Source organism: Lynx rufus, unplaced genomic scaffold, assembly GCF_022079265.1.
Source record: "Lynx rufus isolate CCGP_SWC_20201006 ecotype Redwood Valley unplaced genomic scaffold, mLynRuf1.p SCAF_9, whole genome shotgun sequence".
Classification (NCBI taxonomy): Eukaryota; Metazoa; Chordata; class Mammalia; order Carnivora; family Felidae; genus Lynx; species Lynx rufus.
In genome coordinates, this window is record NW_025814897.1 from 103,887,596 (window position 1) to 103,910,136 (window position 22,541).

Consider the following 22,541-nt stretch of genomic DNA (forward strand, 5'->3'; position numbering starts at 1 on the left):
AACAATCGGCAAAACTGAAAGGCAACTGACAGAATGGGAGAACATGTTTGCAAATGACATATCAGATAAAGGGTTAGTATCCAAAATCTATAAAGAACTTATCAAACTCAACACCCAAAAAACAAATCATCCAGTGAAGAAATGGCCAAAAGACATGACTAGATACTTCTCCAAAGAAGACATCCAGATGGCCAACTGACACATGAAAAAATGCTCAACATCACTCATCATCAGGGGAATACAAATCAAAACCACCATGAGATACCACCTTGCACCTGTCAGAATGGCTAACATTAACAACTTGGGCAACAATAGATGTTGGCGAGGATGAAAAGAAAGAGGATCTCTTTTGCACTGCTGGTGGGAATGCAAGCTAGTGCAGCCACTCTGGAAAACAGTATGGAGGTTCCTCAAAAAACCAAAAATAGAACTACCCTGTGACCCAGCAATTGCACTACTAGGTTTTTATCCAAGGGATACAGGTGTGCTGTTTTGAAGGGACACATGCACCCCCATGTTTATAGCAGCACTATCAACAATAGCCAAAGTATGGAAAGAGCCCAAATGTCCATTGATGGATGAATGGATGAAGAAGATGTGGGATATATATACAATGGAGTATTACTTGGCAATCAAAAAGAATGAAATCTTGCCATTTGTAACTACATGGATGGAACTAGAGGGCATTATGCTAAGTGAAATTAGTCAGAGAAAGCCCAAGATCATATGACTTCACTCATATGAAGACTTTAAGAGACAAAACAGATGAACATAAGGGAAGGGAAACAAAAAGAATATAAAAACAGGGAGGGGGACAAAACAGAAGAGACTCATAAATATGGAGAACAAACAGAGGGTTACTGGAGGGGTTGTGGGAGGGGGAGGGGGTAAGGAATCTACTCCTGAAATCATTGTTGCACTATATGCTAACTAATTTGGATGTAAATTTAAAAAAATTAATTTAAAAAAGTAGTAGGAGTTCTAGTAAACACAGGATTTTGAATGCAAACAAAGCGTTGCACCCATAAATAATTTTGTCCAGGAAATACCTCAGCTTTCACAGGGACACAAGGCAGTTTGAAATCACCTCAACCCAAATTAGGTTAAGGTGTTCTGGGATTGCTAGTGACACCAGCCCAGCCACCTCACAGAATGAACTGTAAAGTCCTTTCCTATCCTCCTTGAACCTCATATGTCTTCTACAAGACAAAATTTGTGACATCAAAATGAAATCGTAGACTTTTAAAAACAAGGTAAGAGACTCATATTGGTGAGATAGATTAAGAGAAATGGCGGAGATGTAACCGGAATGAGAAGGATGTGGCTGTATTGTATCCAATAGTAACATGAGAAATGTATACTGTATTATGATTATTTAGTTATATGCCAACTGAAGGGACAAGGTGCTTATTCGAGAGACAGAACTTCTTTCTTGATTACTACCCGAATAATGGGGAAATAAGTTCTACTGTCAGCACTTGACTCTCACTTCCCTACCAGACCACGGGACTAACATTTCCTGTTTATTTACCGAAACTAGAAGATGGAGTCCTGCAACAAAAGGTGAGGTATCACCATGACCAAAAAGACAACTTTAGACACGTTCACAAAGCTGTGGGCCCTCTTGTCAGATCCTGGGAGCCCAGGACTCCTCCTGCTTCACCACACACCTGCTGCTGTGACTAAATGTCCCCTGAAATGTCTTCATGGCAGCTCCTAACTGGGGGAATGTAGACCCTTAGCCCGCAGGGGAAGCCTGCCCCTGTCAGTGCCAATCCTGAGAGCCTAACCACAGGCCACTGCTTGAGCTTGCCTGCCGCTCGATCTCTGCTCCATCCCTCTGAACCAAATATGGGTCCAACCAGATGCCCAGCAAGTGGTGGTTCCGAGTGCTTATAGTAAACATGCATTTTCCACCAATATTTTCCTTAAAGCTCATCACTGGGATGTGCAAGAGTCAGACGCACAGACCCTGGGATTTTGCCACAACAAGCATCTCTGAATGTGGGATCTACAGCTCAAATGTGACCGCCTCTGTGCTACCATCCCCGAAGCCTCCGGTGACACCACACCTCCTCCTCGTTTCTGTATTTATAGCACATGGGTTGTAACTCTTTTCTTACCTGTCTTTCACCTACTAGATTGCAGCTCATTTGGTGATTAGGACAATGTTACATTCCTCTTTGTATCCACAGTGCTTAACACTATTTTTTGGCACACACATAAAGCTCCAGTTCCTCCAAAAACAGTGAATACATTTTTTAAAAAGATGGGTTTAGATTTATGTTTCTTTGACAGGTCAATGAAAGATGAGTGAAGACTGTCCCATAGAGGGTACTCATGGAACTTCTACCCCAACAGATATTTGTCCTGGAACCACACAAATCAGTTAACAATGAGGCTCCAAGGGTCCCACTCATCCAGCATTTCTGACTTTGCTGCTTGGTCCTCACCGGCTTCACCCAACCTTGCAAGGGGCAGCCAAGAAGAGAAAATCAGAGGCTGGTCCACACCTCCATGGGGAGGTGACTGGTGGATCTACCCCCATAGAACGTTGGCTTTGGCCTGGATTTCTTTTGTTCTTGTTTATCATGAAGGTCAGGTATACAATTAAAGTGGAACTAAAAAAAAAAAAGAAAACAAACAAACAAACAAACAAAACCCAACCAACCACTCAAGAGGAAATCTGATTAATGCTACTTGTGGTCAGTCTTATCATGTTGTCCAACCACTTTCCTAGTTGCCAGCAAAGGAGGTGAGGACAGGTACATAAATTAATTGTTTACCAGGAAACAGAAAGCTGCTGCAATGTGGCAATGTGAATTACAGAGTGTTTTTGTTGTTGTTGCTGCTGCTGCTATAAAAAGGCTAGGGAAGAAGCCTCAGGTTGAGGAATTAAACTTCCTAATATGTTATATATCGCTTAACCCAAGAAAAATATATAACGTAAATATATTTTAAAAATCTTTTTTTTTTTTAAATGTTAATGTTTATTTTTGAGAGAGGGAGAGAGGCAGTGTGAGCAGGGGAGGGGCAGAGAGAGAGGGAGACACAGAATCCGAAAGGCTCCAGGCCCTGAGCTGTCAGCAAAGAGCCCCACGCGGGGCTCGAACCCACAAACCACCAGATCATGACCTGAGCCAAAGTCCCACTCTTAACCGACTGAGCCACCCAGATGCCCCTATAATGTAAAATATAGTTTTAAATCCGGCCTGCTTTCTCCTTTTTTCAGGGCCAGAAATACCTGGCAGCTAATTTAATTAAAACAGACTCCTTAGCCCTGCGCCAAGAATCCCTTTACATGTTTGCAATACATCCAGGGTATCATGAGTGATGGAGAAAACGGCACTTGTTTCCCAGCAAGGTGAAGACGGTCAATAGTAAACTAAAGACGCAGCGAGGCAGCCCCAACAGGCCAAGCCGACTTCAGTTCTGGCACCGTTAGGCCAACAGAGGGATCCAGGAGGAGCACGTGAGGGGACGTCCACCTCCCCAGCTTCGCAACTATCCGCTAACCTCCCTGGCTAGTCCAGCATTCTGCGAAGGAAAAGCAGCTTCCGAAAAACCTCAAGCACTGCCCCAGGGAACCGAGGGTTTGGTAAACCGCCTCCGTATTGTGCTGCCATTGGGCAGGAGGGATGTCAATTATCGTCCCGGCTCCACCCACTTCGCCCCGGCTCCACCCACTTCCTCTTTCCCGCAGGCTCCTGCTCTGGCGCCACCTGCAGGCGGCGCCCGGGACTCCGCTCGCGGTGAGGTAACGCCCTTGCTGGACTGGGTGCTTAAGGACTTCGCTTGCTCTGCAGGTACTGTCCAGGGAAGGGGGCTACCGGCGCCGATCTCAGGCCCCGGAGCGCCGAGTCTAAGAGCACCGCGGGAGCCGCGAGAGGGTCCTGGAGGAACAGGTGGGGGCGGCGGGACGCAGGGAGAGCCCGGCGGGGAAGTGGAGTCACGGAGACCCATCTAACAATGGAAAGGAAGCAAATCCTAGAGCCTAAAGTCTTGGAACCAGCTTTCTCCTCCTCAAAATGAGGTGATAAAAATTGTGCCCATTTCGCAGAGGTGTTGTGATGATTTAACATTTGTAAAGTGCGTAGAACACTTTGCCAGGCCCAGAGTGTGCGATGTTTGTTAATTAACAATCGGCTTTAAAGATCATCTAAGCCAGAGTCTTTCACCAGGGTGATTTTGTAAAGAGGCAGCTGACTGAGTCCACTCGCTCCGGATCTGATGAGCCATAACATATTGGGCTGGCTCCAAGAATCTGCATTTTTAAAAGACTGCCCCAAATATTTCTTCTAGACACTAAAGTTGGGGGATCACTCATCTGGGCCAACCTCTTTGACTTGCAAATGAATGAACTGAGAAGTGCCCAGAGTCTCTGCAGAGCCCTAAAAGGCTGTAAGGCCCTAAGACTAAAAATATCCTACCATACAGCCCTCTTTCCGTCCAACTGGTTACGTGGTCCCTAGCAAATTTACTGTTTCTAAGCTGTGAAATGGGGGCAAAGTCACACCCACTGCCAAAAAGGGGGATGTGAGGATTAAATAAGACCCAGGTGCGCCAAGCACAACCCTAACGGGTGACAAGTGATAAATGAACCTGAGAGTTCCACCCTACCCCACCCGATTTTATGAGGTGCAAAGGACGGTCCCGGCCAGGATGCCCCAAGGATGGACGTTGCCTTACCACCTTCCCCAGTACCTCCTCCTGTGACTGGCACGTCCAAGACGTGCTGTTGGGGCTCAGTCCAGCCCAGCCAGGTCGGGAGCTGCTGGTACGGCAGGAGAGACCTGCACCGGGTCTCTACACCGCTCCGTAGGAGGAGGGGCAGAAGCCACTCCAGCCCGCGCGTCCCTGCGCGTCGCCGCGCCAGGACTGTGCCGCGCGCGGCGCCGATATCCCTCTTCCTGGAGAGAGGAAGAACCCTGCGTGCAGGTACCTCCTCCTGGTGTCTCTGCCATCGGGCGGTGCAGGCACCCTCCTAAAAGTCTAAGCAGAGGCTCCTGATGAGAGTGTTACCTCCTGGTCTCGGGCGGATCCGGAGTTTCCGTGATCTGGCTCTGACTTTAGGAATCCCGGTCGCTCAACATTTAGGACCTCAAGATGAAATGAATATCACTTCGTCCTGCTGGTGGAAGAGTAATTTGGTACATCCTTTCTGTATAGTAATTTGGCAGTATTCCCCCAAACGTAGAAATCATGTGCAACTTTTGACCTAGTGCACACGGCCTTCTAGACAGGCATACAGCAAAGAGTAACATGATGGCAATAAAAGAAGTAACAAAGACAGCGACTATCGTTTACGGAGCATTTGTGCCTGGTGTGTTTGGACAGCCATTACATGCGCTGCCTCGCTGAAGCCTGCCCACTTCACGAGGCAGTACTAGCAGGATGGCAGAAACCAAAGAAAGACCCAGTGACACCCAAGGCCAAGCTCAGCAAGTTTTGGTTCTGCACACGTTCTGCTGTCTAAAGCAAATCAGGGGGCTAAGCCTGACATTAATGAGATGGGAGGGACTGCAAAGTCACAGGGAGAAAGGTGTGTATACAGGGAAGGGCGAAGATTTGACAACAATTTCTCACACCCCGCACATCTGGTTCTTCCAGTTCTCCAAGGACTTTTCAAAATAGTTAGAATAGAATCAGGGCTCCCCTAATTCCCAGAAAATCAAAATAAATGTTTTCCAAGGCAAAATTACATAAAGCTTTACAAAACTTTAAACAACAAACACGTATAGTGTGTCCTGGAGAAGTACCGTGCTTAGAACTATATTGTATTGAACTGCTCTTAGGGCACCTGGGTGGCTCAGTTCATTAAGTGGCCAGCCGACTCTTACTTTTGGCTCAGGTCATGATCTCATGGGTTTGTGGGTTTGTGAGTTTGAGCCCGGTGTTAGGCTCTGCGCTGATAGCAAGAAGCCTGTTTGGGATTCTCTCCTCTCTCTCCGCTGCCCCTCCCTCTCTCTCAAAATTAAATAAACATAAAAAATAAATAAACTGCTCGGAGTCCATGAATGTGAGCAATGTATTCGTTCAACTCTGTATCCCTAACAGCCAGTACAATATCTGGAACCAGGAAATCTACATTTAAATTTTTTTTTTAATTTTTAGATTTATATCCGAATCAACTAGCATATATGGTGCAACAATGATTTCAGGAGTAGATTCCTTAGTGCCCTTTACCCATTTAGCCCATCCCCCCTCCCACAACCCCTCCAGCAACCCTCAGCTTGTTCTCCATATTTATGAGTCTCTTCTGTTTTGTCCCCCTCCCTGTTTTTATATTCTTTTTGTTGCCCTTCCCTTATGTTCATCTGTTTTGTCTCTTAAAGTCCTCATATGAGTGAAGTCATATGATTTTTGTCTTTCTCTAATTTCGCTTAGCATAATACCCTCCGGTTCCATCCACATATTTGCAAATGGCAAGATTTCATTCTTCTTGATTGCTGAGTAATACTCCATTGTATAGGTATCCCACATCTTCTTTATCCATTCATCCATCGATGGGCATTTGAGCTCTTTCCATACTTTGGCTATTGTTGATAGTGTTGCTATAAACATGGGGGTGCATGTGTCCCTTCGAAACAGCACACCTGTATCCCGTGGATAAATGCCTAGTAGTGCAATTGCTGGGTCATAGGGTAGTTCTATTTTTAGTTTTTTGAGGAACCTCCATACTGTTTTCCAGGGTGGCTGCACCAGCTTGCATTCCCATCTACATGTGTTTTAAATGAATGAAATCACGTTGGAAATTATATTACGTGTGTACCTTTTCCTTCTTCCCAATTTGAGGGCAGGACTCTTCTCAACATTTCACCCTTTATAGAATCCAGAATTGGGTCTTATAACTTGTAACTGGAAATTTATGTGTTGAAGAAAGGCTTGCATAAATGAAAAAATACGCAGGAAGAGGTGAGCCGCTGTGCCCTTTGCCTTTAAATACTAAAGGCAACCATAGTTCAACAGGAAGAGTTTAGCCTTAGTTTCAAATCCTTACAAGAATGTTTCTGGGCAAATACTTGCTAAACATTTGATTTGTGAATCCAGGAAGATGACCACATCTTCCGTACAGGGTTATTGAGCATATTAATTGAAACAAGCAAATGCATGTGTCAGGCAGAGAGTAGGAGCTCAGACCAGTCGCCCAGCAGATTTTGTTTGCCTGTACACCCTCTTGACTCCTTCCATGGGCAGACATAAGTGTAGCCCATCAGCCAAAGCAAACAGCCTGGCTGACCTTTGCCAAGGAATCCCACACCCCTCTCTCAGTTTACAAATTACTACAAAAGTAATTACAACAAAATTGTATACACCACCAACAATTTATTTTTAACTTGATCACATATCTTGGATTATTGAAACAGGTATTTATTTACAGTGCCTTCAACAAAAAAGAATGAGTTAGGGCAACAAACAAAAAAAACTTGTATCAACTAGGACGAACCTGGAATTTTTGTTTATTTACTTTTTTGGTTTTTGTTTGTGTTTTGTGGAGCAGCCAAGGCTTTTAAAATAAATCCTGAGGGAAAAATGGAAAACAAGGCAACTTCATGTATGATATAATCTTTTCCTACAAGAAGACCTTGCCAAAAAAAAATTAATAACCAAAACTGCAGATGAAGTTATACTTTTACAGGTTTTATGTAATACCTTAATAGGAACATTATCTAATTAAGATTTTCTAGTAAGGATTCAAGAGTTGCTGTAAACATTCTCCAAACAGATCAGTTATTACAGCATAATGATACCCATGCATATTATTGTTGTATCTATTCATATCTGTTTCCCATAATAAAATTAGAATATATGAGCTATTTATTAAAATTAATGTTTATAGGGGCGCCTGGGTGGCTCAGTCGGTTAAGCAGCCGACTTCGGCTCAGGTCATGATCTCGCGGTCCGTGAGTTCGAGCCCCGTGTCGGGCTCTGTGCTGACAGCTCAGGGCCTGGAGCCTGTTTCAGATTCTGTGTCTCCCTCTCTCTGACCCTCCCCCGTTCATGCTCGGTCTCTCTCTGTCTCAAAAATAAATAAACGTTAAAAAAAATTAAAAAAATAAATAAAATTAATGTTTATAGACCACAGTACCATACAAACCTATGAAAAGCCACAATAGAGTTATTTTTACATGTTTCCAAAAAGTCAGAGTAGTATAAGCTTTGAATATAATAACAGGGTTAATTTCTGTAGCAGAATAAACACACCCAGGAATTAACCATAAAAACGATGCTGTGTTAAGTCCATTTGCTCTTAACTATCTAGCCGCATATAAGAAAGAGGCAAGAAATAAAATGGTGTTTATGTTTATGGAAGAAAACTCATTGCATTCTGTTACCTTTATAGTTGACCTCACATGTAAAAATTAGTTCCTTCCCATCAAGGAGAAAGGTCCTTCCCCCACCCCCAAACTATGTACTGACTACAAGTTAATTATGGAAGAAAAAACTCTTTGGGGCTAGTGATGGGAAAGAGTTGTCCTCTGTACCTATAATATAGGAATTAAGAAATAGCCTGTTTGATTAAGCACTGACAAGAATACAGCTATTTTTCTTTCTTTCTTTTTTTCTTTTTTTAGTTTTCTGGTAATTCTAAGAACTCTGGTCTTTAGCAGACAAAAGAAAAAAAAAGAGGACGCTTTCATAAATAAGTTTAATGGTCAAATAGCTTTTTAAAACTTTTTTTGGTTTCTAGTCTTGACAATGTGAATTTTATTTGGTTTAGTGCTTACTCGCTCTATTTTGTAACTTTGAAAGTACAACTTCATTTTTTTCTGAAATTGGAAGAAAAAAATACAGTAACCAAAAGATGTAGGGATTATGAAGGGGAAAAAATGTAACAGTAATCTTTCATCCAAAAAATGTTTATTTTCCTATTACCTTAAGGCAAAATATATTTTATTGCAAATATATCTAAGGTTTAGGAAATATTTGTTATTTAATGCCCTTTCCCCAAGAAGCCAACACATAACTTACCAAGCCAGAAATGTTTTAAAAATACTGTTAAAACTATACAAAATAATAGAAATATTTAAGAAAAAAGTGACAGATATCTTGCCACATAGTAGGTATAGTTTCACAGATATTGCACAGATAGGAACATATTTTATATTTCAACTTTTCATTATCTTCTTGTGCACTAATATTTCATAGAAACAAAATGTTGAATTCTTAACATCCATGTTTTAGAAAGTGTTGTTAAGCCTGTTGCCTACTAAGTCACTACTTTGTTTCAACACTGAAATGTACAAAAGGCAAAAAATGGAAGGAGGGAAGGAAAGAGAAAAAGACCCAGAAAATGATTCACATCTACATAAATACATTCTCAGTGGACTGTCTAGATTTTTCTGTCGTTATAGGTTTTCTTACTCAATAGTATCTGCACATACAGTGGCTTCAATAATACAAAAAAAAAAAAAAAACAACATCACTCTTCTTCATAGTTCAGATCCCTTTCTTAGTTTCCAGACAATATCTCAAAAGCCCATCAAATGCTAACCGGTCAGCTGGAATAATGGACCAGGAGGTTGCTGGTCAATGTTGGTAAGTCACCAGGATAGCTCTCCAAAACCGGATAGATCCGGTTGGGCAATTTCAACTCCGTATTTTTATCACCTCTTGTCACTGAAGTTTTTACCTCTTCAGAATCTACAATGAATTAAAAAAAAAAAAAAAAAGGATCGGCCAAAGTTAATTCTTTGGTGATCACTGCATGCATTACTCTCAGGAGCATAGAAACTTGTAATGAGTCAGAGGAGATATTTAGTGGTGAAACTTTCGTACAATCTGGGTTTTCTGTTTCTTTTTGGCTTTTAAAAAGCTACTCCAACCAAACCCTAGAGAACCCACAGAAGAGGAAGCAGTAACTGAAGCTACGTTGGGTGCACTGTATGCACATTAAATCCAGTTCCCCCAAATTATCACATATATTGTTGTTACTAACACACTTGTCAACCCTATCCTTCTGCACACATCATCTATTCCTCTGTCAATTGCAGAAAAGTTGTCACGGTTGTAACCGTGGTTCATTTTCAAATACAGCACGGAATACGTGCACATCTGCTCTTGATGGTAGATCCGTAAACAGCAGGCTGTCTACAAGCCCTACCCTACTGAAGCTGTCAGCTCTGAGATTCATATTCCCAAAGTCCATACCGTTTTCTTCATCAAGATTGTAAACTCCTGCATATATAGATGGATGGACGTTTAGAGAAGCGATTTACGACAAAGTCGTTCACTCCAACTCCATTCGCAGCTTCTTCCTGACTGTCATAGTCTTGGGACCTGTCCCGTCTGCTGGGAATGCCAGAGCCGCCCAAGTCCCCCGCCTCTTCACCCACCAGCAGCTAGTCCAGCGCGCTGGAGCTTGTGACAAGCTGCAGAACCCTGTCTAGTGCCTCCGCCTCCACCCGCAACAGGATATGCAGGAGGGGACAGCTGTGAATCCGGAAGCCGCGTTTCCACCCACCCACTTCCACCGCGGGTTCCCTCGCACAGGCCTGGGGCCCCCTCAGTGGCTCGCGCCCAGTGTCCTGCCTCCCGCCCCGCGCCCTCTTAAGCCCCTCCTCCCCTCCCCAGGGAGTGTCTCGAGGATTTGGGGCTAGGGAAAGGAGGGGGATGAAGCCGGCAGTGAGGCAGATCTAGCTCACCGCGACTAGGAACGCTTAGGGAGGGAGGGTGCGCAGACTCCCGCGCCTCAGACCCCTGCCGGGCTTGCGGACGCTCATTGGCCGCGCGTCGTTCACACACTTTCGCGCCCTCCACGGGGAGGCTAGAACGCGACCAATAGGCTTCCGCAGTAAGAGAGCTGCTGCCCAATGAGACCAAAGGGACTCGGGACCTCTCGTTCATTGGCCAGAAGGGCAGAGACCACTTGCCCAGAGACCATTTTTGCCCCGAAGGCGGAATTCCTGGCTGGAGGCAAAGACCACCCCAAAGTCGCAAGTTCCTGTGAGTGACTGGTGACTGACGGCGGAATTTGGGACGAACTCTTTTATTCGGTGAGTCACCCCTTTGGTCATGGAGCTGATTTAGAGGTTTGAGAAAATTCACTGACAGGGACACGATACAGAAAAATTTCAGGCTGGGAGAGATGGGGCATAAAAAACCCATACGGCTGGATAGTATCATATCCTGAAAGGACTGAGGTTTGTCCCTGGAAACTTAAAAAAAAAAAAAAAAAAGATGTGCATTTCTTCTGCAGTGCCCAAGGGGAGAGCATGTTCTAATTTTAAAAACTGATGTGTTTTATAAGACCCAACGTTAACGTTATGAAAATGTTTTCTAATAAGTTCAGCCTCTCCGTGTCTGAATTCTGTGTGTAACAAACCATGTCAAATGTGTTTTCCTGAGTGAGCTGAGCTGCTTTCCAGGGTAAAATAAGTGACACGTGGTGATTATGTTCTCCATCGTGTTCATCATTAAGAGCACTGAAGCCTCTACATTCACATAGCTTGCCAACTACATTAATATGATTTATCTACTGTTTTCATCAAAATAAATTTACTCTCCCAGCAAAGTTTTGCCCAGGGACATGAAAGTTGCAAATATCTTTATTGTTTATTCCAGGAACTTCCTCAAAGACCCAAGCACTCTTCAGTTGAAATCATCAAAGTACAGTTGGCATCCCAAACCTTGAAAATCCTTGCCTTGTTACCCACCAATTCTAAACTGTCACCCAGTGCTTACTCTATCCTAACCAATTCCCCACATTAAAGACCTGATTTAAACCAGACGTCAAAATCTCAATAAATAGCCCAACTTTGCTCTCCTCCTTCTGAAATGCTACCAAAGTTCTGTGAAGCTATTTCTTCCCAAAACCTCAAGAAGCAGTAAGCTTAGCTTTGTCTTATCAACAGGTAGTTCTGCTGAGATTTCTGGGAGCCAGCATTTGACATCCTTGGAAGCGCCAGCAAACACCTAGTCAGTTTCTGCTGCCACAACTCCGGATCCGTGTAGTCCTGAGGTTCCATTAACTTTCTCTCCAGTGCTCTCTGAACTCAAAGGTGAGAACAGCGGATCTTGCGTGAGGTTCAGCCCCAGCTTGCTTTTTGTTGAAGGTCCCCCAAGGGCTGAGTTTATTTTGTCCCTGGGAGTAAAGAAATCTTTTAAGGAATCCTCGTGATTATCTGGCCTAAACTTTAGAAGGTCTACGCTTGAAAATCCGCCTTATTGGGGCGCCTGGGTGGCGCAGTCGGTTAAGCGTCCGACTTCAGCCAGGTCACGATCTCGCGCTCCGTGAGTTCGAGCCCCGCGTCGGGCTCTGGGCTGATGGCTCAGAGCCTGGAGCCTGTTTCCCATTCTGTGTCTCCCTCTCTCTCTGCCCCTCCCCCGTTCATGCTCTGTCTCTCTCTGTCCCAAAAATAAACAAACGTTGAAAATCCGCCTTATTAACAATACAGTTGGTCTCTACCGCCGTCAGTTGTGGCTGTACTTGTGTCAGAGAAAAGTTCATAGGGAAGAGAATAGGCGCTGACTCCCCTAAGTCTGGCCCCTCCACTGGCAGTGGGGATGAAGTTCGGAAGGTTTCGTTACAGGCTGGAGGGACTGACACAAACACGCTTTCTAATAGTTTATTCTGGGGGCCCCCACCCCCAACAGCCAGGCCCGTTTCCGGGGTGTCCAAAGAAGCGAAGACGCAGAGACGGCGGTGGAAAGAGGTGGGTGCAGGCAGAGGCAGAGGCTGTTAGAAGCCGGGCGGACATAAAAGAGGAAAGAACCCAGCAGTGGGCGGAGCAGCGGGTCGCGAAAGGCGGGAAAAGTTCTAGAACCTCAGCCCTGCCTCCAGCGGGTAGAGCCCGCCGAGCTATCCCTGGCGCCCCTCCCCGGCGGGCTTCCAGCCGAAGCTCCTAGGCCTTGGTTTCCTCCAATAAGCACCGATCACGGAAGGGCGCGGGATTCGAGTGCCGAAGGCCTGCGGAGGCGCAGGAGGGCGGAAGCGCACGCGCGCCTGCAGGTCTGGGCAGGACACAGCCACCCACGCGCGGAGCGCGGGGGAGGCTTTTATTTCCGTGGCGGCTGCTGATCACTCCCTGTGCGGGAGGGGGCGGGGAGCGGGGTGGTGGCCTAGGGTCCACCGAGACCCGATCGATCCTCTTCTTGTCTGGCTCAGATCAGTGCACTTGCTCCAGGGTAAAGGGGGAGGGGGGAGGAGGAGTTCGTGAAGGAGACAGAGGAGACGGGGAGGGGAGGAAGCTGGAGGAGAGGGGAGGAAGATGGGGCGAGCGAGGGAGAGCGAGAGAGAGAGACGAGTGCGGGAAGAATTCCAAGAGAGAGCCTCTGAGTGGGCAGGAGATGTCCCTGTCTTTCTTAATCACCTTACTGGAGGACATTGGGCAAGTCGTTCAGGTCAGCAGAGCCTTCTCCAACTCTAAGACCGGGCTGGAGTGTGAGAGCTAGCTAACGACACTTGGCATTTGCTGTAATATGGTTCCAGCTGGATACTGGAAATGATGTTGGGGGCAGGAGGTGGATATTGGGGTGTTTTCTTAACCTCTTTTTCCACTGTGAATGCTCCAGTTCACCCCCGTATAGTTCAAAAGTCACGTTTCTTTCTGTCCACTTTATATGCGTACATATATATACATACATATATATATATACACGCACACATATGTATATATATATTTTTTTTTCTTTTGGTTCATATGTAATAATCACTGCTAAATCACCTGGGTCCTGTCTCAAAGTCCGCCAGTTGGGGTCATCCTCAACAGCACACTGAACCCCCAGATTCTCTTAACTATTGGGCAGTAAGTTCTTGCCTTCAAGGATCTTACAACATAGCCCCACTGCTCCATGATATGTATCTGTTTCTGTTTCCCCAGGTTCTCTGCAGTTTAAGAATTGTGGTAAGTATATTGATATTGATAATAGTGATAGTAGTAATATTTACTGGGCAGCCTGTTATGTTCCAGGAACTGTTCTAAAGGCTTTATATGAATTGTATTTTTTAATCTCCACAAGCAGAGGGACAGATTCCACCACTCCTCCCGTCTTAGAGATGTGGACGAGGAGATAGTGCTTAATTAGTAGGCCCAAGGTCATGCAGCTAGTAAGTGGTAACCAGATATTTGAATCCAGGTGGTCTTATAAAAACTAACATTGATGCAGCAACTTCATATTCTTTACCTCATTTAGAATTATGGCCTCGTTTTACAAATAGGAGAGTTAGGCTCAGAGACGCTAGAGTTTCCTGGGTAGCTCATTACCAGTAAAGAATGAAGCCCAGGCTCCTGCTCCACAGTGAAATGGTTAAGGGCACAGTCTTTGAGAACTTCCACTTGACAAGAAACAGACAGGCTAGAGCATAAGTTAAACAACGAGAAGGAACCCAGCTGAGCTGGCAGCACAGAGCCTGATGCTGGGCTGGAACCCACAAACCACAAGATCGTGACCTGAGCCGAAGTCGGACGTTTAACCAACTGAGCCACCCAGGCACCCTGGGTTTTATTTAAGTTTTTATTTTTAAGTAATCTCTACACCCAACATGGGGCTCGAACTTACGACCCCGAGACTGAGTTGCATGCTTTTCCGACTGAGCCGGCCAGGCACCCCAAGAGACACAATTAAAGACAGGCTTGTGTACCTCAGTTGGCTCTTGGTCTAAACAAATCAGTATTGTAATTATACAAGAAAAAGTTCTTCATTTGTAGAGCTGGAAAGAGATAATTAGGGATAAAATGTCACGATGTATCTAAGTGTAAAATAATCTAGTAAAATAAAAAGATGATGCAAATTTGGCAAAAAATGAACAATCACTAGGCATATGAGATCATGACCTGAGCCCAAATCAAGAGTCAGACGCTTGACTTGAGCCCAAATCAATCATTATACTATTCTCTTTTTTTGTTGTCGTTCCTATTTGAAATGTTCGTAATCAAAAGTATGCTGGAGCTTTGCAACCTTGAGTAAATAGTTTAGTCTCTCCGGATCTCAAGATTTTTATTCACAAAATAGAACTAAGAATGCCTATCTCACAGAGTTGGGAGAATTAAATGAGATCATTTATAAAGAGCTCTTAGGATAGGGCATAGCATATCATGTGCAGACTCCATTCCTTCATTGGATCTTTATAAATGTGTCTGTATTGAGAGCTCACCACGTGCCGGCATCATGGTACATGTTGGGATACTGAAAACAGAGGGCTTTTGCCCTCTATGGCTTTTGTTCTATTTACTACTAATGAAAATTGCACTGTTTTATTTACATTGTTCATTCTCTTCTGTGGGGTCATGAGAAGAAAGATAGAAGGAAAAATACCCCTTTAAACAAACAGACAAACAAAACCAACAGACGAGCAGCAACGAAACTTCCTGATTCTTCCCAGGTAAACTCTCATTCCAAGATTATTTTGTCTTTATGGTCCTTTTCCCATCCATTCCTCTGTAATTACACCATCCCTGTGCTACCCCCACCTTAAGTGGGGGCCAGATTTTGACATCAGTGGAACTAGAACATACTTCTGCATTCTCAAACTGCAGAACTACCCTTCTGTAAGGCATTTATACCTGCGTTTGAATTGCATCTCTGCCACATAGCTCTGGCCTTGAGGGTCACCTGCCTGATCTGAGTTACACGTTCCTCATCTGCAAAAAGCAAATATACCTGCTTTGCACGGTATCTGGGGGGATTGGCAATTAGAGATAATTTTTGTAAAGTATTTAGTGTGGTATCTAACGTGCGGTGCTCTATAGAAGGGACCTTGTATTGTTGAGGTGATTATAGTCATTGGTAAAGGGTCTGGTGCTAGGTTAACATCTTTGAAGAGAGGGTGCTAGAGCCCACAGGGGAAGCGTGGGATGTGGGGTCCCTGTTAACATTATCCTCTATACAATGAACACAGCTCTGAAGACACAGCTCTTGAACCTTTGGGAAACTAGTGTTTTGGCTGAACTGTCGATTCATCTTTAAGCCACCATGAGCCCTACAAAGCGCAGATCACAGAGGATCGCATTTGATGAAAAGCGTAATATGAAAATTGATCACTATTTTCGTCAGGTATGTTTGTAAATACTATTTATGGAATATACCGATACGAGACACAGCTCTCCTTGACACTGGGTGCCATAGTTCTCTCTTCCAAGAAATTACCTCATGGTAGGTTGAGGATATTAAGTTAAAATCTTTCTTGGGGCACCTGGGTGGCTCAGTCGGTTAAGCATCTGACTTCAGCTCAGGTCATGATATGGTTTGTGGGTTCGATCCCCATGTCCAGCTCTGTGCTGACAGCTCAGAGCCTGGAGCCTGCTTCGGATTCTGTGTCTCCTTCTCTCTCTCTGCCCCTGCCCTGCTCGTACTCTGTCTCTCTCTCTCTCTCTCTCTCAAAAGTAAATAAAACATTAAAAATTTTTTTTAAAATCTTTCTTATCCATTTGTTCTATTTTATAGTTTTAGTATAGTTTTTTAAATTTTATTTATTTATTTTGAGAGAGAGTGAGTGAGGGAGGGACAGAGAGGTAAAGAGAGAGAATCCCAAGCTGGTTGTGCACCATTAGCCTGGAGCCTAATGTGGGGCTCAAACTCATGAACCCTGAGATCATGACCTGAGCCCAAATCAAGAGTCAGACGCTTGACTTGAGCCCACATCAAGAGTCAAATGCTCAACCTATTAAGCCACCCAGGCACCCCAGTTTTAATATAAATCTTGGCCATATCAAAGCAGCCTTTGGTAAAAACTATTGTAACACTTCCTGAACAACAACAACAAAAAGTACAATATCATGTATTATAGTCAACTGTGGAATAAAAACATTAGCACCATTTCATAGCATGAAGCTATATGCTATCCCAAATATGGCTCATGTATTTGATCACAACAATAACCTACATTTATATTGTGCTTTCTGGTCTACAAAACAAATTTTAAAATAATGATCCTCCAGGCACCTGGGTGGCTCAGTTGAGCATCTCACTCGTGATTTCAGCTTAGGTCATGAACTCACAGTCATGAGTTCAAGCCCTGCATCGGGCTCCGTGCTAGGCCTGGAGCCTGCTTGAGATTCTTTCTCTCTCTCCCTTGCTCGCATGGTCTCTCTCTCAAAAAAAAAAAAAAAAAAAAAAGTAAAACATAATAATGCGTATCATAACCTTGTTAGGGAGGGAGGGAGGATTTTATTATGTTTATGGGGAGAGAGAAATGACTTCTTGCTTGAGACAGAAGTGGGGTGAAGACTTGGACTTACATTTATTGACATTAAGTCAGGGTTCTTTCTAATAACAGGGCTCTGTGATCATATCAAACCATCATATTCTATCCTGAGTCTGAAATGCTCCTTGAAATTATCAAGAAGAAGGCTGAGAATTTTGAGAATTTGGGGATGCAACATAAAAGCTTTCATTTGTTTTCTTTTATCCTGGTTGTAGCTAGAATATCCAAATATCTAGGGAAGCCAAGACAAGCCTAGTTATGTTTCTTTTGGTTCTACTTCATGACAGAGTGAGCTAATAGCCACATACTACCCAGTTCCCTTTCTTAAATTCTTTATTTTATTTATTTATTTTTTAAATGTTTCTTTTTGAGAGAGAAAGAGAGAGTGTGAGCTAGAGAGGGGCAGAGAGAGGGGGACAGAGGATCTGAAGCAGACTCAGTGCTGACAGCAGAATCCAGCGCAGGACTCGAATTCATGACCTGTGAAACCATGACTTGAGCCAAAGTCAGACACTTAACTGAGCCACCCAAATGCCCCTCGTTTTTATATTTTTAAAAAAATTTTTAAGTAGGCTCCACACCAACGCACAGCTCGACCTCAAAACTGTGAGATCAAGACCTGAGCTGAGATCAAGAGTTGGACACTTCACCAACTGAGCCACCCAGGCACCCCATTGTTCCCTCTTTGAAAATGTCTGTATCTGCCCAGGAATCTTTGGAAATCCATTACACCATCCCCATAGGGTGTGTGACAAGGATGTTTCCGACAGGATGGGGCTGAAGAGATGGTCTTTGAGAGTTTGTATGTTATGTGCAGAGTAAAGTTATATTACCTTATGTTCCTTTTTTTTTTTTTTTTTTTTTTTCCTGATCCAGAATATTAGCAGCACGAAAGGAAAATAAAAGTTAACACATTAATGTGCTGGTCATTGTGTTAGGTATTGTCACACATGACATTACATTGAATCTTTACAACAATCCTGCCATTGTCATTCCCATTATCAGCAAGTGGCATTGCTGCCGTATAAACTTGTGTCTGTTGACCCCTAGGCCCCGATGCATAGAACACGTATCATTTAGATACAGAAATCAAATGCTCTTAATTTTTCATTAAATTTCTGCTATTTGATTAACCCTCCTTGTGTAAGGTTGTAATCGGAGTTTTAAAATATTTCACATTTATTTTTAGGTCAATAAAGAACAAGAGAGTCATTCCAGTATTTCTCCAATGAAGAGGGGCTCTAAAAAAGGTCCAAAAGATATAACTAACATCCAGGCACTAGGACCCAAAGACCAGACTGTGCCCCCCAACAAGACAATTTACATTACCTTGGCTGTAAACCCCAGGAAACACAAGCTCACACAGAGTGAAGAGAAGAGCTTCTATGCGGCCCTCAACACTCTCAAGGCTGTCAAGGAGGAGATAGAAACTCAGCAGGGCAAAGAAATGCTGGCGGTTGGCAAAGAAGGAATTGAAGGGTACATAAATCTTGGAATGCCCCTCAGTTGTTTCCCCGAGAGCTGCCATGTACAAATCACATTTGTCCGAAGTAGAAGTAAGCAGAAAGAAGGGAACCAGGTATCTGGCCGGCATGAAAAGGCGTCCGCTGACTGTGTCAAATTTTATATTCACGCAATCGGGAAGAGAAAGAAAAGGATCGTCAAACGCAGGCAGCTTCACAAAGAAGGGTGCAAACTCTGCGTCTATGCTTTCAGAGGAGAAACCATCAAGGATGCTCTGTGCAAGGATGGCAGGTTTCTCTCCTTTCTGGAGAAAGAGGATTGGAGGCTCATCAGAAACCTGGACTCCATTCTAGAAAGCACACAGACCGTGGACGACCTGGAAGGCAAGCTCTTTGAGGTTGAGGTAGAGAAAGGAATGAGCTCCAGGGCAGTAGCCGCTCAAAAGTCGGAATCAGAGAAAGGAAACACCAGTGTGCTGAGAGAAGAAATTGTGGCTCAGTACCCCAGTTTGAAAAGAGAAAGCGAAAAAATCAGAGAAAACTTCAAGAAAGAAATGAAAAGTAAAAAGAGCAAAACCTCATTATTTAAATTACTTAAAGTAAAGTTTGGGAAAATGACGAGAAACTCCACCCCGATCAGAGTGCACAACTTTCTTTCTCTTGTCGGTAACTCGGTGGGGTACCTGTCATGGGACAACAATGGAAATAAGGGTTGTGCCACCTGCTATGTTTTCAAAGAGTTGTTCATTTTCACCTGTCGACACGTAGTAAGTGACTTTATGGGGGAAGGAATAGAGCCAAGTAAGTGGGCAGACGTGATTGGTCAATGTGCAAGGGTGACATTTCGTTATAACAGCTTCCCCGAGAAAGATGAGAACTGCTTTTTCCTTGAACCGTGGTTTGAGATATCTGATGCCACCCTTGATTATGCTGTTCTGAAACTGAAGGCAAACGGACAACAAGTACCTTTGGGACTCTATAGTAGAATTGCTCGTGCACCATCTACTGGGTTGATATACATCATTGGCCATCCAAATGGAGAGGAAAAGTCTAGTGATGCTTGTACAGTGATCTCTCAGGGTCAGCGAAAAAAGAAATATGAGGAATATCTTCAGGCTGGAAAGGGAGAGGGTTGCAGTTATGGGATGCAATACATCCATATGTGCACTCGAAAAACCTTCGAGGAAATAGCTCACAGCCCTGATGTGATTACCTATGACACCTCTTTTTACTTTGGGGCTTCTGGCTCCCCAGTGCTTGATTCAGAAGGTTCATTGGTGGCCATGCATACTGCTGGCTTCACTTGTGATAACGAAATTGGGTTATCATCTCATGTCATTGAATTTGGCTCTACTCTGGAATCCATCCTCCTTGATATTAAGGAAAAACACAGACAGTGGTATACAGAAGTATGCATAAGTCCGCAAGATGTAGAAATGGTGAGCGATGAGGATTGAGGATGGTGAGAATTAAGTTTGTTTACTAGCTTTAAGTTTGTTTAAGCTTTAACCACTTTTCTAAGCACGTGAAGACTAATCCTAACAGGTGGGCCATTATCCCTATTTTAAAGTCAAGTAACATGAACGACGATGAGATTATGACACTAACTCTAGTGTAACTGCTGTGGGGTTTTCCCCCCCCATTTCTGTGTCTTCCTGTAAGTTCAGTTGCTTGAAGGAAGGACATTCAATTATGAGTGTTCATCTCATTATCCCCAGTGTCTGGAAGAGACAAGTAAGTGCTTAGAAAACGTGTGGGTCCGTCAGTAGCACAACTTAGGGCTACTGTTAATCTTAAGTAAGGAACTAAATGCTTGATTGGAAATAATTTCAAACAAAATCTTTAGAATTTCCAAAATCCTCGTATTACTGAAACTCAGGATATATGTGTTCTGAAACTCACAGGGTAATATCCACTCTTTTTATAGGCTATTAGGGCAAAGAGACTATCTGAAAGATCATATTACTTTATTCGTATGCCCTTAGTTTTTACCTAATGACCTTTTTTGTTTTAGGATCGTTTGTGTGTTGCATTTAGTTTTTATGTCTCCTAAGGCTCCTTCCTTGTGGCTGTTGCAGGTTCTCAGGCTTTGACCAGTGACCTTGACAGTTAGTAAGAGTACTGGTCAGGTATTTTTGTGGGATGTCCTTCTATTGGAATTTGTCTGGTAATTAGGCTGTGGTTGTGGGGTTTGGAGAGTAAAACCAGTGGGGCAAAGTACTTTTTCACTATATTGTATCAAGGGTACATAGTATCCACCTGAGTTATGATTTGGTGTTGCCTTTGATACCCTGGCCAAGATAATGTTTATCAGGTTTCTCTACTGTAAATTTACTCCTTTCCCTTCCTTTCTATAATGTACTTTTTGGAAGGAAGTTTTATTCACAGCCCACACCGAAGGAGTGGGGCATCCTTCTTCTCTTCCTTATGTAGGGAACTCCTGGAGTCTCTACATAATTTATTCAGCATGGGAGATTTGCTTCTTCTTTCCTATTTATTGTACCAGTGTGGACTCATAGATACATGTTGAGTTATAATCCAAATTACTTTGTTGTATTTCTCAGATTGTTCCTGCTTTGGTCATTGGGAGCACTTTCATTTGGCTCTGGTGCCCTCTTTGACATATTCCCAAGAGTGTGTTGTGTTTGTTTCCTGGGTTTTCTAAGCACTTTCTTATGTTGTGGTCCTACGAGATGCTCTGGGCTCCTCTTGTGTATTACCTGACCCAGTCGCATCATCAGCCATTTCTCCTAGGAGCCTTTGGTTACTTTTATTGGAGAAGTGTATTTGAAATCAAGATCTGGGCACTAGGTATGCTTTTGCGAGTGGGGTATTATTTCTTCTACGCCCGCTCAGCAGACAAAGCGAAGGAATATGTGTGTGTATATTAACTCCTGTATAGTCAGGCTCCCCAGCTTATTCTTGGTTTCACTTTCTGGGGCTTCAGTTACCTGGGGTCAACGGCAGTCAAGAAGCCAATGATCTTCCTTCTGACTTATCGCCAGAAGGTCAATGGTAGCCTAATGCTGCATCACAATGCCTATGCCATCCACCTCCCTTCGTCTCGTCACGTAGGCATTTTACATCATCATAATGAGAAGAGGGAAGAGTACAGTACAATAAGGTATTTTGAAAGATAGACAATATTTACATAGCTTTTATTATAGTACATTGTTATAATTATTCTATTTTATTATCAGTTATTGTTAATCTCTTACTGTGCCTAATTTATAAATTAAACTTTATCGTAGGTAGGTGTGTACAGGAAAAAGCGTATCTATATAGGGTTTGGTACCGTCCCCTAGGGGATCGTGGGATATATACCCTGCAGATGAGGGGTGGGAGGAACCACTGCATATATGCATATCTACAAACATTTCTTTAAAACAATTTTTTTTAATGTTTATTCATTTTTGAGAGAAAGAGACAGAGTATGAGTTGGGGAGGGACACAGAGAGAGAAGGAGACACAGAATCTGAAGCAGGCCCCGGGCTCTGAGTTGTCAGCACAGAGCCCAACGTGGGGCTCGAACTCATGCCCTGTGAGATCATGACCTGAGCCAAAGTCAGATGCTCAACCAACTGAGCCCCCAGGTGCCTTTCTACAAACATTTCTATATGTAACTGCCTGTATGTACAGTAAGTTAAACATTCTTACCGATGTCTCCAACTCCAGTACCACCTGGATCATTTTTGCCTCCTACCTTGGTCATCTATGAAGTCCTAGTCCAACAGTGAGAAACGTGGCTCCTACCATCCCCCACCCATTTACTTAATTGCTTAATTCAGTTTTCATGCATAGCGGTATCAGAGTTGTTCACCTGCAGCAGGACAGGAAAAAGTGAGTACAGTGTGTGTTTAGTCTTACAGACTCCCAAAGTTCCTGGGGTCAGCACCTTTCCTGCCACGCCCTTCAGTGAGGTGTTTTTGTAC

General features: G+C 43.7%; 1 protein-coding gene across 4 annotated transcripts; it reads left to right on the top strand.

The window, feature by feature from the left end:
• Window positions 1–10,698: 10,698 nt before the first annotated feature.
• Window positions 10,699–22,053, top strand: FAM111A (FAM111 trypsin like peptidase A). Of its 4 annotated transcripts, XM_047071730.1 has the most exons (7): window positions 10,699–10,997; window positions 11,856–12,002; window positions 12,598–12,952; window positions 13,824–13,847; window positions 15,236–15,325; window positions 15,842–15,996; window positions 18,336–22,053. In XM_047071730.1, exons 6-7 carry the CDS (start codon window positions 15,916–15,918, stop codon window positions 20,064–20,066), a joined length of 1,812 nt encoding a protein of 603 aa, XP_046927686.1. In that variant the 5' UTR covers window positions 10,699–10,997; window positions 11,856–12,002; window positions 12,598–12,952; window positions 13,824–13,847; window positions 15,236–15,325; window positions 15,842–15,915; the 3' UTR covers window positions 20,067–22,053. The 4 variants fall into 4 exon arrangements, with proteins under 4 accessions (XP_046927686.1, XP_046927683.1, XP_046927684.1 ...); XM_047071727.1 differs by lacking the exon at window positions 12,598–12,952; XM_047071728.1 differs by lacking the exon at window positions 12,598–12,952 and having other exon boundaries at window positions 15,239–15,325.
• The last annotated feature ends 488 nt before the right edge of the window (window positions 22,054–22,541 follow it).